The sequence below is a fragment of the Ischnura elegans genome, chromosome 4 (assembly GCF_921293095.1).
Source record: "Ischnura elegans chromosome 4, ioIscEleg1.1, whole genome shotgun sequence".
Taxonomy (NCBI): domain Eukaryota; kingdom Metazoa; phylum Arthropoda; class Insecta; order Odonata; family Coenagrionidae; genus Ischnura; species Ischnura elegans.
The window spans coordinates 62426142-62440177 of record NC_060249.1 but is presented as its reverse complement, the minus strand read 5'-3'; the positions used below and the strand labels follow the sequence as shown (position 1 = coordinate 62440177).

General features: G+C 36.2%; 1 protein-coding gene across 1 annotated transcript in view; it reads right to left on the bottom strand.

Annotated features, from left to right (window-relative positions):
* LOC124157580 overlaps positions 1–14036 on the bottom strand; it is a 47702-nt gene that overhangs the window by 20566 nt on the left and 13100 nt on the right. The window contains 5 exon segments of the mRNA XM_046532423.1: positions 3082–3177; positions 9570–9717; positions 10189–10639; positions 11024–11190; positions 11858–12064. Coding sequence (XP_046388379.1) covers positions 3082–3177; positions 9570–9717; positions 10189–10639; positions 11024–11190; positions 11858–12064 — 1069 coding nt within the window.

The window sequence follows — 14036 nt, the reverse complement described above, 5'->3', positions numbered from 1 at the left end:
ACATCTTGCTCCTATAACAAGGACTGACTGTATTCGGGAAGATATCAACCCTCCATTGCATCATGCCACATACTTCTTTCGAGAAAATGAAATGAATGTGCTTTGTTTATATATTGGCACCTAATTTAATCGCGTATATTATACACTTGACTCTGAAGCTATTTTTCAGTGCGACTCTTAGTACGAGAGACAGAAGAGACAATGACAAACTATGTTTTTTTTTTTGAAGATTCCTAAAAGAAACATTCATACAGACTTCGTTAATACGAACCTTTGGTTTTTTGGTCCAGTGAACTTTGTAATATCGAGAGTCTACCGTATTGATTATACTGATCAACTTCCAAATTAAAAATGAAACAGACTTCTTGCGAGAGCACATGGCATTAAGGCTGGCGGTGACCAGCAATGTGCATATTTAACAGATTTAATAAAGTCAGACCACAAAACGAATATAAATTAACATTTCTTTCAAAGTGAAATGCTTATATCTTCCACAGAATGAGCTATTGCAAACATTTTTCAGTGCTTCCTGAGTTTGGAAATTTTGATGGTGTTATGTTGACCGAGTCAACCACCAAACTGAAAACCCAAATAAGGAATCTAGCCAGTTTTTATATTATTCCGTGCTTATGTATTTTACTGTGAACATGTGATTTCTTTCCTTTATTTATTAATCTTGAACACTGGTAATTCACATAACTCCAATGGGAGTTTACTTACGAAGTACTTATATAATAAAAGAACTATTCTGAAATATTATTTAAATAAAAAAATTGGGATGATATAAAAGTTGATTATTTAAAACCAACAATCACCCCAAATGTGTATTGTTCTCACTGCTTCCCAAAATCTTCTGCAGCCATTTCAGCATGATAACAAGAGAACCACCTACAAATGTCATTTCTTCAACAAAAAAATGCCACTGTTATTGCTCTACTTTAATCTTTTGGCATGTTTTCAAGGAAGGTAGATTAGCAGACATTATTCATGGTATACTAAAGATTTGCACGCATTTCAGCGTTCCTTCCATCAACAGGGCTTAGCATTTAGAGAACTCAATTCGGGTTTGCACGCTCCTGTTAAGTTCTAGGGTGGTGACGACATGCTTTACGAGTAATTCACTCTTTCTGGTGAGCAGTGGAATCCTTCAGAAAGCTGAAATTTCCCTTTCTAGTGTAGTCTTCCAATTCGTTCAATGGTATCAAGCTCAACTATGTGGAAGTTGATATTCACAAACGAAAAAAAGACTTCTTTGACTTCCACTAATTTATTTCTTTGGTACGACATGTTTCAACTCATAGGGGTCATTTTCAAGTACTTCGTTGACACGTCGAAACATGTCGTACCAAAGAAATGAATCAGTGGAAGTCAACGAAGTCTTTTTTTCATTTGTAGTCTTCCAATCTTCACATTTGCAATAATTCTTCTTAAATACCTAAAAGCCATTATGATGAAAAAATTTCTCTCCCGACTATGCCTGCTGCAATTAAAATTAAATATTAACATGTCGCTGAATGATGAAAATGAACACAATAAAATATAATGCCAAAGCTGCGAACCGTGAGACACCACTGAGCCGGAAACTCTGGCCCCCATAGCGGGAGTTACCGAAGCTAACCATGACACCAATTGACCCATTTTATAGACATGAAGGTATTTGGGAATTATACAATGCATGTTAAAAGTACCGCATCAAAATTAATTAATTACAGCCAAACTAAGGCCCATTCAATGGAACCACTACCAGTTCGGAGATGCATTTGCCATTCCCAAGGCCAAAAAACCAAGGCATTGAAAAAGGTGGAGCGAAATACATGACCTCCACTTGTGAGTGCACCATTCATATTCGCTGAGGAGAGGACTACTTCTCAACCAGCAGAATATTTCCAATGTACCACCATAATTAGTGGGAATAATTACAATCCAAGCAACAGAAAAAAATGCCTTTGATTTACAGCTATTTGTCCGGGAAATACCTGGCATGCACTTTTCCTACCTTGCACAGAAATCACATTTATGGCATGTATCTGAATTTTATATGATCATTAACTATATCTACGGACACTTAACTACTCTAGATTTTTACAAATTTTACTAAATAAATAACTTTATGAGTCACATAAAGCAACTAAGTATGAGATGATTAAATAATAGATTCAATGTTATTTCCATGTTTCTGAAAAAAAATGCTTGGACAAATTATTTCCCTAACGTCAACTCTTTTAGTCTAATGAACTTCATAGTAACTAGAATGCACTGCATATAAGCCAATTATTCTATAGGAATTTAGTTCACTGCTTTAAGAGCTTTAGTGTTTCATGCTTGGATGAATTTTTTATAATAATGTTTCTCACTCCCATGATTGAGAGTTAACAAATTTGAAAAGACAGACTATATGAAAAATAATATAATCACTCAAACCAAAATCTTAAAGTATTTTCACATTTTCAAAACAAAATGCCACAAAATAATAAACTATGCATAATATTCATGTAATCAGTACCAGACAATTTTTATAATAATTTACAATTTTTATCAAAGGACAATAGAATAGAGAACACATTATCATGAGGTTTATAACCACAGTAAATTAATAATAAAATGGCATTCACAATATCTGTTATTACGTGAGAAATGGGCACTTGACACAAAATGCTTTCAGTGTGTATGACAACGTGATGAAAAATTTAATAAAACGATGTGATTTTAAAAACAAAAAGCCTGAGGTATTTCTGCTGGAATTTAGTGAAAATTTAAAATTCAAACCACAAATTGAATGCATAAAAAATTAAAATTGAGGAACAGGGGAATCATTAGTAAAAATGTAAAATAATGCGGATAGTAAATAACTCTTGAAATTAGTTAGAGGCAAGGATGTTCCATAAAACTACTGTATCTACATATAATTTTCTAGATAAAACCACAGAGTAAGATGTGGGAATGAACAGGCAGAGGAATGCAAGAAGGAATAAAAAATGGTGAAGCATGCTTTCGATATTAATAAAAAAACACATTGAGGTAAATGATGGAACTTTCTTGCCTCAATAAATTTCAAGATAATTCATAGGCTAGATAAATTACCCAATTTTTTATCTGCACACTTCCTTAAATGCATCCGATCAGTCATCCGCAAGCCAATGGTTTTCTTATCAGGATCAGGAAGCTTTTTGTGGATATCTGCGGATATGGAGGGCTCTAATTGTTACCTCCACTTATAGGAGTACACCACTCAAAATTACAACTGGATTCCTCCTCAAGTCAATTGACATCTTAAGGTATTGAAAATAAACTTGCAAATATAGGTGACATAAAGAGTACAATGAATAAATCAATCCAAAAAATAAATGAACATGTTAACATGAATCACAATAATGTAGGAAAAATGAGTTTTGATGTATTTAAAGAATTTAATGCCCAAATTCTCAATGAAAACTATGGCATTCTGATTTAAATTAAAGGTATCACTAAACACTTTTATTACAGACACATCAATTTATGGCCTATGGAGAAAAAAATACAAAAAAATAATTCTGCTTTCTATGAATGACTACAGCAGAAGATCGTTAATCCCGATTCATAATCAGGGGAATATCTATTTCATGGAAGTTTTTGTATAATATAGCCAACTTAATGCTCTTCATCAACAAAGCAGAATGACAGCCAAATGAGCTGTCAAACAGCCTTGTGTACGCACATTCTGGCACACAAGATCAACCTAAAAATAGAATTTTATTTCTAGTATGCATATACGTTGATAGTGATAGAACACCAAGGTAACAGCAGTATGTTCTGTCTTATTCCACAGACTTATCCCCACATCAAAAGGAATAATGGAGTCTAGGGAAAGTTGCTTATGCATAATCATGGTGCTGATCCTTGAGGCAATCAAAACAGACTCATATTGTTTCTTGGCGCATTTAAATGAATCATGGTTCGACCTTAAATCTGTATTAGCTTGACTTGGCAAAGGTTAAAGCTTTTATCTTCCACAGAATGGGCTAATGCAATAATTTTTCAGTGCTTCCTATATTAGTCAATTTCGATGGTATTATGCTGTCGGAGTACACCACCAAACTGAAAACCTGAATAAGGAATCCAGCCAGTTTCTATATTTTTCCGTGTTCACCTATTTTACTCTGAACATGTGGTGACCTTCTTCCTTTCTGAATGATTGATTTACGGACAATGACGGTGATTAAATCATCAGGTCTTAGGCAACCTTCCTTTTTTGACATAAAATAGCAGCCGATAAATATCCTTTACTCAACACTGACTCTATCAAACATCCATTATGGTTACGATGGTAGATTCAGTAGACTCAAGCGAAAATTTTACCCAAAGATTCTTGTATATGAGGATAAATCAAAAAGGAGAGAATATTCTGGACTCCAAACTTTTTTGTTCATTCATCACCCTGGTGTTTAATGGCACTGGAATGGTTAGTTAAATTGCTCACTGAAAAGAAATTGATCTAAACAACAGATAAATCTTAATTAAGGTCCTAGGAGTTACGGATTATCGATCTTCTACTGTATCTTTATGTATCCTAGAAAATTAGTGATTGCTGAATCAAATTATGTAGCATGATATAGATTAATGTCCAACTGAAAATAATTTTGAAAACTACAGTTAATTTAGCTAAAGAATGATAGAAGAACACAAATTTTTTATTCAAAGCAATAATACCAAAATATTAAAGGTTATCCTCAACAAAGTTCACTGAGCAAATAATGAACCCCTAATCAAATATGATTTAAATTTGGTCAAAACTATCATACACGACACACTTCATTTGCCCCTCTTTTCCCTCATAGTGCCTAATATCACAAATACTTATCAAACTTTTCATTGAATATGCCAAATAAAAGAATAAAGTGTTAAAACTATAACATGTTCTTAACTCAAATCAAAGGCAATTAGTTAGCACTCTAACTGGCTTTTACAAATGCCTGCGCCACCAGCAAGTGTGCACAGAAGCCCTGGATGAGGAATCCTGTGAGTAATTGAACAAGTAAGGATAAATCAAAATTTCATGTCCATTGAAATAGGTACCATATTTGCACGTATCTAATTGTAAGCTGAACACAACTCTAAAATGACCCCTATTTTTTTGGAATTCTACAAGGGGAAAAAATTAATTATGAAAAATAATTACTGCACATCTCCAAATTTAGTCCCTTATTTTTTGCCTACATTCTCTGGAAGATAAGTAATAGGAGTAACTAATTTAGACTCTTTTTTACCTAAGTATTGAAGGAGGCTATGCTACTTAAGTGACTAGTTAGGCAACCTGAAAATCACTGTCAAGTACAAAATTACGGTATGGTGGACATAATTATTTGCTACTCCATCATTTTTCGTATGCATTTCACCAAGGTAGGGCATCATTGTGGCTGACAAATGAAACCTTATTGTCTCTTCTACAGTTCTTGATGATGTAATTCTACTTAGAGCGAATTTTTTAGATTTTTAAGATTAATTATGACATTTTTTTCTCTATGCTGGAAACCTGGGCGCATTTTTGCAATTTTCATTTTGCAATCCATTGATTTCCAACGAAAGCTAGCAAGAACTTGAAGGACATGTGTTATGATCATGAAGACTCTTCATTTCCTCCAAATACTTTCTAAACTAATGGAACCATTCGAACTCCCCTCAATTGTGAAACTAATTCTGACAGTGTTGTTTAAAGTATCACTTTCATTTAAAAACAAATCTTAATCCCAAAATCCTTTGTATGCCCTAGTGTTCGCCACAACATGAGACAACATAATAAATTTACAAGTCTACAGTTTTTGGTTTCCTTTCACAATTATTTCAAAGTTTATGGTGACTTCCTTCCGAACTGAAATTATTTAAGAGGAGAAAAGACTTAAATTTCTAGCTAAAGCTCAATCCCCAAGTAGATAAGCTGCAGTCCAACTCAATGATTCTCATTTCAATCTGCGATGTCATCTGTTTCACTTGTCATTATATTTCTATCAGCAGAATAACCAAGGGAAGGAGTGAACTCACAGCAACACTGATGCTAATTTAAAACCAGTATAAAACACCTTTTTGTTTACGTGAGTTTGCAGCATTAAGAATTCCACAAGGAGACTGGAATCTTGTCACCTAGAAAAGTTACGGCAAGCCAATATCTAACTAACGGTTTGCCAAATTGCCAACTGAAGTTATAGAATTAAGGAGTCAAAATCATCTTCAGGTAATCACCATTTAGCCATAAGAGGGACAATAGAAAAATAGGTGTTTTTAAACCAAGGGTAAAGCAAAACACAGAATTGAGAGAAAAGCATGCAGCATCTGATTGGCGCAGGTTGAATGTTAAACTGATGCCAAAAAATGGAATTTTGTTTTCTTTTCATAAATGAATGTAAAATAAAATGAGCTATTTTTACATTGGATCTTCATTATAAAGCCGTTAGGTGAGAAACTCAGGTATCCATTTTTAGATTTTGCAAAATACATTTGAATTTGCATCAGACCATAAGCCAAACCCTCTTTCCTGCAGGGGTTGGTAGGGAAAAAATCTTGTCATAGATTCGTTCAAATATGGTATGTGCTTTCTTGGTGAAAAAATTGGCAAGCAAAACAAATAATAAAGAAAGAAGCTGATACTAATTAAACTATAAAAGCAAAATAATGACATACTCATCTTTCCTTCATGTAATGTGACTCACAAGAACAATGACCAAAAATTACCTACATTAATATTACCACAAATAATAGAAAATGTTTCAAAATCAAGCAAAACATTAAAATTATAGTTGTAGAGACAACATGCAATAATTAAACTTGCAAAAAAAACTTTGATTTGAAAGAAACATCACAAGTGCATAAAATTATAGCATGTGTGTTCACATGGAAAAAAACTCTTTCAATAGCACCATTGTCACAGATGACTAAAAACAAATATAAATGAAGCACTTAACTATATTCTAATAAAAAATATCAAAGGTACAATAAGCCAAACATCAAAATATGCATTATGTGAATGTATGCAAAAAAAATATTCTCCAAAATAAATGAAAAGTAAAAAAAATTCTAAGTTTCCAAAAGCCATAACAATTAATACCACATACTACTAATATTAGTGAGTAGTTGATTTTATAGAAAAGATTTTATGTCATGTCACCCAATTGAGTAATACCGAGGGACAAAAAAATCTGTTTGCTCTTTCAAGTAATCTAACAGGAACTATTTTTCAAACATATATCAACTAAATATTTAACTCAAACAGCTTCATGATACCTATTGTGTTTTATAGTGGCATTGGGGTTCTTCACCCAGACTTAAAATCGTAATTCAATCCTCGTAATAATTAGATGGAATGGAAAGATAAGACGTAAAAAACAGGAATCTTTCTCACTCAGTCATTCTATCATACGATAAAAGTAAAAAAAAAAAAAAAAAAAAAAAAATGAAAGTTGCTCCCCACTTTTTAAAAGTTGCCGACGTCACTCGAGTTTTGATTCGTTTACACCTATGCCTCTTATAGCGCAATTTCGATGCAAAGCAAATTCTTTCCTTGGGGAAACATCGCAATGCAGTGTAGCCTAATCAAAAAACTTTTAACGCCCCATGATAAAATGTGACCTTGCGCTAAGTACACACGAAATTGCTATCATTTTATGCATATTAATAGTATTGCTTGCCTCAAATCTTCTTTTTTAAGTATTAATCGAAATCCATTGCTGTGCAATGGCCAAAAGTATTACTCGTCATTGGGTCCAGATAGCCGGCCTACTGAAGATATTTATCTCGTCTCCTTAACAGAATGACAATAGTTAATTTAGATCATTAATTAAGCGTGGAGCTAGTGGAAATGAGTTTTTCAAGCAATACGGTTTGAGACGTAATTCTTGCCGTCATAGGTTATCGGGCGATTGACTTCCAGGTAAAGGGTCTACGCTAAAGCCTTCGAGGTCATTGGTATTCACAGGGGAGAAATGGAGCGGTGGCCGAGTTGCATATGAATGGCATCAACACATAAAAGGGTCCGCTATAGTCTCATACACAATGGCTTCATTCCCTCCCAGCAGTCATAGGCCCTCTGCATCTCAGGAATACAGTTCAGCAGTAGAAGGGGATTTCAATAGAGCCATACGGAGTGAAAACCAAGAGAAAAATGGCAAAAAATAGGAATGCGGGCTGAAAAATCAAGAAGTTATGAAGAAAAACCATAAACCTAAAAGAGAAATTGACAGAGGTCAAATGAAAATGGAGAGCGTCAAAGCGATATTGCGTAGCAGTTTAAACTCATGATGCCTTATTCTGAACTTCAACCAAGCGGTCAACACATACGGAAAGTTCATTGCGAATCTGTACAAAAAGACGAAGGTGGTAATCACTCTGAGACATTTAGTGAAAGCTCGGGTTGGTTCCAGAATTTGAAACGGCAAGCAGGTACTTTCAGTGCGGCGATATCAGGTGAATCTGCAAGGGTTGATAGCTCAGTCACCGTAACATTTTCTGATGAACTCCAAGCTGTGACTGAAAGTGGCTCCTATCCCCCTCAACTAGTTTTCAGTGTTGACGAGACGATATTATTTTGGAAAAGAATGCATTCTTGTTCATTCATTTTCAGGGAAGGAAAACCTGGGTCAGGTTTCAAGGCATTTAAAGACTGTTCTAATTCATGTAGCTACTAATACCTTGGAGGACTTCAAATTGAAATGATTTATCAAATTGCCGGCAATGCATTACGAACCCCTGAGATAGCAGATGTTAGCCCACCCGCATGGCAGGAGGGAATGTCAAAAGCACGCACGAATTTTTTTTAACGTGAATAAAAGTCTTTGAATGCGTGCCTACTATCTTTAAAGATATTTTAAACTATAAAATTTATTTAAATAAGGTATTCTAAGGCTATTTATGGGAATATGTATGGTTTAGAGGAAATGAGATATCCAACACCTATGCTAACAGGAACACATCCCTATCTTCCCAATGTTAAAACGCTCTCGTTAAACGCAAATTCGTATAGTGCAAAGACCCCAAGGAACGCATCCCTTACGCTATACGAGGCATGGGAGTACTCGATTAGAAAGAAACTTGAACAGATGGAAGAAATTGATAGTGAGAGTGTAAACAACAACTAAGCCACACATGGCTCACACATAAGACCAAGGAGCAGCAGAGTTGCTGTGACACGCTAGACATGAGTTCATGGCATCATTAATATACCTGAAAAAGGGTTTAGGCTGTCAATTTTTCATTGCAAATAGCTCAAGAAGCATGTGTCACATGGAAAAAACAGGAAAATAGTGGTATTTTTATTTTTTGAACCATCACAATCTACAGTACATGAAAATTGCTGAACGAGTTAATTTAAGCAGATGAGCCCTTTAAATTTCCATAACATATTAAATTTCATAAATATAATTATATGATGGTCACAACTGGTGAAATGGCCTACAAAAAAATGAGGCTCGAGGTCCATATCTACCATAAAAATAGATACATTAAGATTTGGGATTTGAAATACATTAAATCATACAACATTATTCACAAGGAGTAATCATACCTGGAACTTTGCAGTTATCTGAATGCAATCGACTGTCACTTACCAGATGCCGAAGAAGATGAGAGTAGAGCATGAGCCTCACCAATACTACCACCACCGTTGCCATTAGCACCACGGAGGATCAGTCCAAGGTCTACAGTGTCCAAATATATGGCATGAAGCAGAACTCTGGCATAACGTTTTGGAATAACCTGTAATATAAACATTTGACTTAAAACTCTGTCCATAAAATAGAAGATATTTATTAAACACACAAAGAAATATAACAGTATGTAATAAGACTTATAACAGTAGAAATTCATTGTAGTTAGTAAGGTGATAGCGAGGGTACCACTTCAAAAAGTGATTTCTTTGTCCTGGCTGGCACTGTACATAAACATAAGAAATTCACAGCTATGAAAATATGAAAAATGTCGCTAGAGTCAAAGATAACTGGGATCACCTGGCCAAGGAAACCATCAGAATTTGACTAGGAGACAAATATATCAATCAAAGTCAGCATGAAACCCTAATTACATTCTTCCTCAAGAGTAACGTAAAACACGTCACTAAGGAAACCATCAAATTTGACTAGGAGACAAACATTTCAATCTAAATCAGCATGAAATCCTACTTACATTCTTCCTCAAGAGTAATGTAAAACAATTTCAATGTCAACTTACTGATTCATCCAACACAATCCTGGCTGGCCCCCTATGCTGCTGCTGCGAATCGCAAGACGGGTCCTCCCCTGTTGCACTTGCTACGGCCCCAACTCTCCGCCTCGCCATCACATTCCGAAAGAAGGGTGAGCGTGCACTCAGGATTGCCCTGTGGCACGGCAATTCCAGCCGAGGATGGAACCCATATTCGGAATGTGGCTGCTGGGGGGCAGATGGTTGGGACGAAGTGGAGGGGCAGGCAGCACCCGATGCGGAGGAGCACGGCTGTGGTGAGGGGGACGCATTGGAGGAAAAAGGCTGGTGGGCAGAGGACGATGGGGAGGAGGATGATGCGGATGAGTTCGGACTGTGAGAAGCTAACGGGCACTGGTTTGCGCCATTGCCACTAGTGGTCGTGGCTGATGTGAAGACCAGGGTCGCATCAGCATAGTCTCCGGTTTCCAAAAGGTACCTTGAAGTAAACGTAATCACATTAAATTTCCATCATCAGACAGAGCAAAAGCATATCATTAATATTCAGCATTTGATTAGCACACCTATCGGAAGGGCACCAATAACAGGGTTCATACCAACTTTCCATTTTCACTATTCCCAACTACTCCATTATTTGCTGTTCGAATTTTCAAATTTCTCTGATTTATTATCAATTGCAAAGCAGTTAAATATAGATATTTCTTGGGAAAATGTAGCATGGGATATCATGAAATTAAGTCAAGCAGCAGTAGCAGCACAAAAAAAGTTGAGTAGTCTTTTCATGACTTTGGGAAGAATACTGCACAAATTAATCAGCCACATTACAAGACCAGCAGGAAGGGTTCATGGGGGAGGTACTCACCTTAAGTCAGCATCTAATGGATTTGGAGTGCCAAAGTCATCAGCTAATCTTGAAAGAGCCTCCGCAGATGGATTGTGTGATGGAGGCTCCCCAGTGTACAGGAAGTGAAGCAATGCACCAAGAAGATGAACATCAACTCCATGACGCAGGTGTGGGTCCAATCGAAGCTATTCAACAAAATGATAAGAATTAAAAATTTGTTTTTTTTTAAATTATGAATATCAAATTAAAATGGAGAATCACAATACTTCAAATCAACAAATATATTCGTCTATCTTCAACTCAAACAAATGATGTATCATAAGCATAAAATGATGATAAAAATCAACCCATAAGACTCACTTTGAAGAAAAGTTAAAAGAATATCTGAATATATGTATGTAACAAGTCACAATCAATTAGCAACTTAGTGACCTTTTCCTCCCATTGAAATATACATTGCACAATTTATTTTCTCCAAAATGACCATCCTTAGCAGGTAATACAGCTTTTTTGATAATGGTTACAAAATGCAATATCGAGACATATCAATTGCAAACAAGTACCCACGTGGAATATTACGTACTCTGGTCTCAGCACAGCAACCTAAACATCAGTAACACTACTTATAAGTGATTTAAATTGATTACTTTGCCACCAAAAGGAAAAAATTCAAATTCCATATCACTCTTCAACAATTTGACTGATCAAATTAAGTTCGATCAATTGAAAAGATAAGCAAGAGGGCCGCTTAAGCATTCCAGTACTCTACAGATGTTTTTCTTTCTTTAAAATAATCACTATTTCTTAGGCTCTGAATGTAAACAGCTACAAATGAAGAAATGACGTGATTACCTGGGGAAGTGTTCCAGGGGATTGTGGGGGAATAGTTGCTGAGGCAAGTAAGTGACGAAGCCTAGGGCATCTAGCAGCTAAGATAGCCCTGTGTGCAGGGAAGCGGGCTCCTCGGAAGGTCAGCTCAACATCAGCACATTGCCCCCCTTCCAGCAAACGGGCCAAGTCCCTGTGACGAGAGGGAGCAGGAGGACGAGCTAGCTCAGCCTGTAACAAAAGAGACAACATCAACAATAAGCTCATCATATAGCAAATGGCCACAATGAAGTACCTAATGGAAACCAAATGGAAAACTTCACACGCCTTCAAGGCTCAGGGTCGACCTAAAACCATCAAGTTTATTAACGACCCTGAAATTTGCGACAGTATGCATACAACTTTTCAAAACCAAGATAATAAAAGAGAAGCAAGCCTGATGCCTGTCTTAGATTGCAGTGTTGAGAGGTCACTTTGATCAATATAGCACCAGAGCTAGGGATAGATTTTGCCGCAAACTTATGTTCTTTCCAGCAGTATTGTTAGTCAACTACAGGGAAGAATGCAAGATGTGCCGCATCTATGTTATGAAGAGTCCAAGCATCACCTTAGCATTGACAACTTGTCTAAGCCCTACCGCCAATTCCAAGCCTTCTCATCGGTGTGACTGCCACCACATAACAGTCGTAATAGTATTCAAATCCAGGCTGTGATGCCCACGCCTTCAGTCCTTTAACACCCTCATAAGAATTCAGCTTATCCCACTTACAAAACTAAATTACTATTATTATTATTATTTATTTGTCCTAAGACCATGTACAAGAAAATACAGTGATATAGGACACACCAAGGTATAGAGAAAATACATGAATAAAGCCATAGAGTGATTTTAGAAAGCCTCACTATTGGTACATAGTTACAGTAATGTTAATTATTTGTATAAATATTCATTTATTGAATAAAATAAATTCGCCTGAAGGAAATTGTGAACCTTTGTTTTAAATGCACACACCGTTGGAGAGTTTTTTATTTGAGTGGGCAATTTGTTGTATAGTTTGATGCCCATCTTCTTTGGGCCATAGCTAGATGCTCTGGTCCTGACACTACCTTGATGTAGATGCTTGAAAATTCGAGTCTCGTAACCGTGAAAGTCAGAATTTATCATGAAGATGGAGAGATTTTGTCGCACATGTATAACGGAATACATGATGTACACACGCGGAAATGGAAGTATGTTTAGTTTTGTAAAGATAGTTCTTATAATAGTAGTAAATGAAACCTAAGTAGTGCTTTGTCCAGGAAAAAAAGGCATATAGGAACCAAAATAAAAATAATACATGGGGTCAAAAGTGATACATTCTTACACAGATTTCAGGCAGTGTTTGCATGCCAGATTGTCGGAGTCAGGGATCGGCAACCTTTTGAGATGGAGGAGAGAAAAGTTATGCAACCAGCTGCACAGTTAGATTTCAAGTGCTTCGACTACCAGCATTGTATATATTATAGGCATGCTTCACCCTCTCTCCTTCCTACATTCATGGTTTTTATCCTATTTGCAATATTTTTTTTTGAGTTTTGAAAAGAAAATATTATTATTTTTTCAGCATGAAATTGGTGGGCTGCAATTTCACACTGAAAGAGCCGCATGCGGCTGTCGAGCCGTCGGTTGCCAACCCTTGGTCTCGGCAATTCTCAATCTTGAAAAGTGATAAGAAAAGTAGAGAAACAATGACAAGGGATGAGGGTAGCCTAGCCTTTGAAAATATCAGAGGCTTAAACAGATTGTTAACAAAAATGATGCATGTACGGCTGCATACTTACTGATGTTCCTTGCGTTAAAGAGAGCATTTTCATTGTTTCCAAGTGCTGTGGATGGTGCAATTTCTCTGCATGCTCACTAAACCAAGTCCCTCCACAACTATATACCATTCATGCAACTTTGTACAATGCGACTGTTTGGTGGGTTGGATGGAACATGGTTTCTGCCCTCGCACAATGCAGTTTGACGTCTCACACCAAATGGACAATACAGGATCTTATGCACCAATTTTTCATGAATAGCGAAATCTCTGAGTCCAGTTATACTACATATATGTGTTTACACGGTTGTGAAAGACTACATTAAATTTTAACTTTACTCTGAAGGAATAGCAGAAAAGTTTCTCGGGTTTTCCACCGGTTGATGTCGTCCATGTCTCCCGAC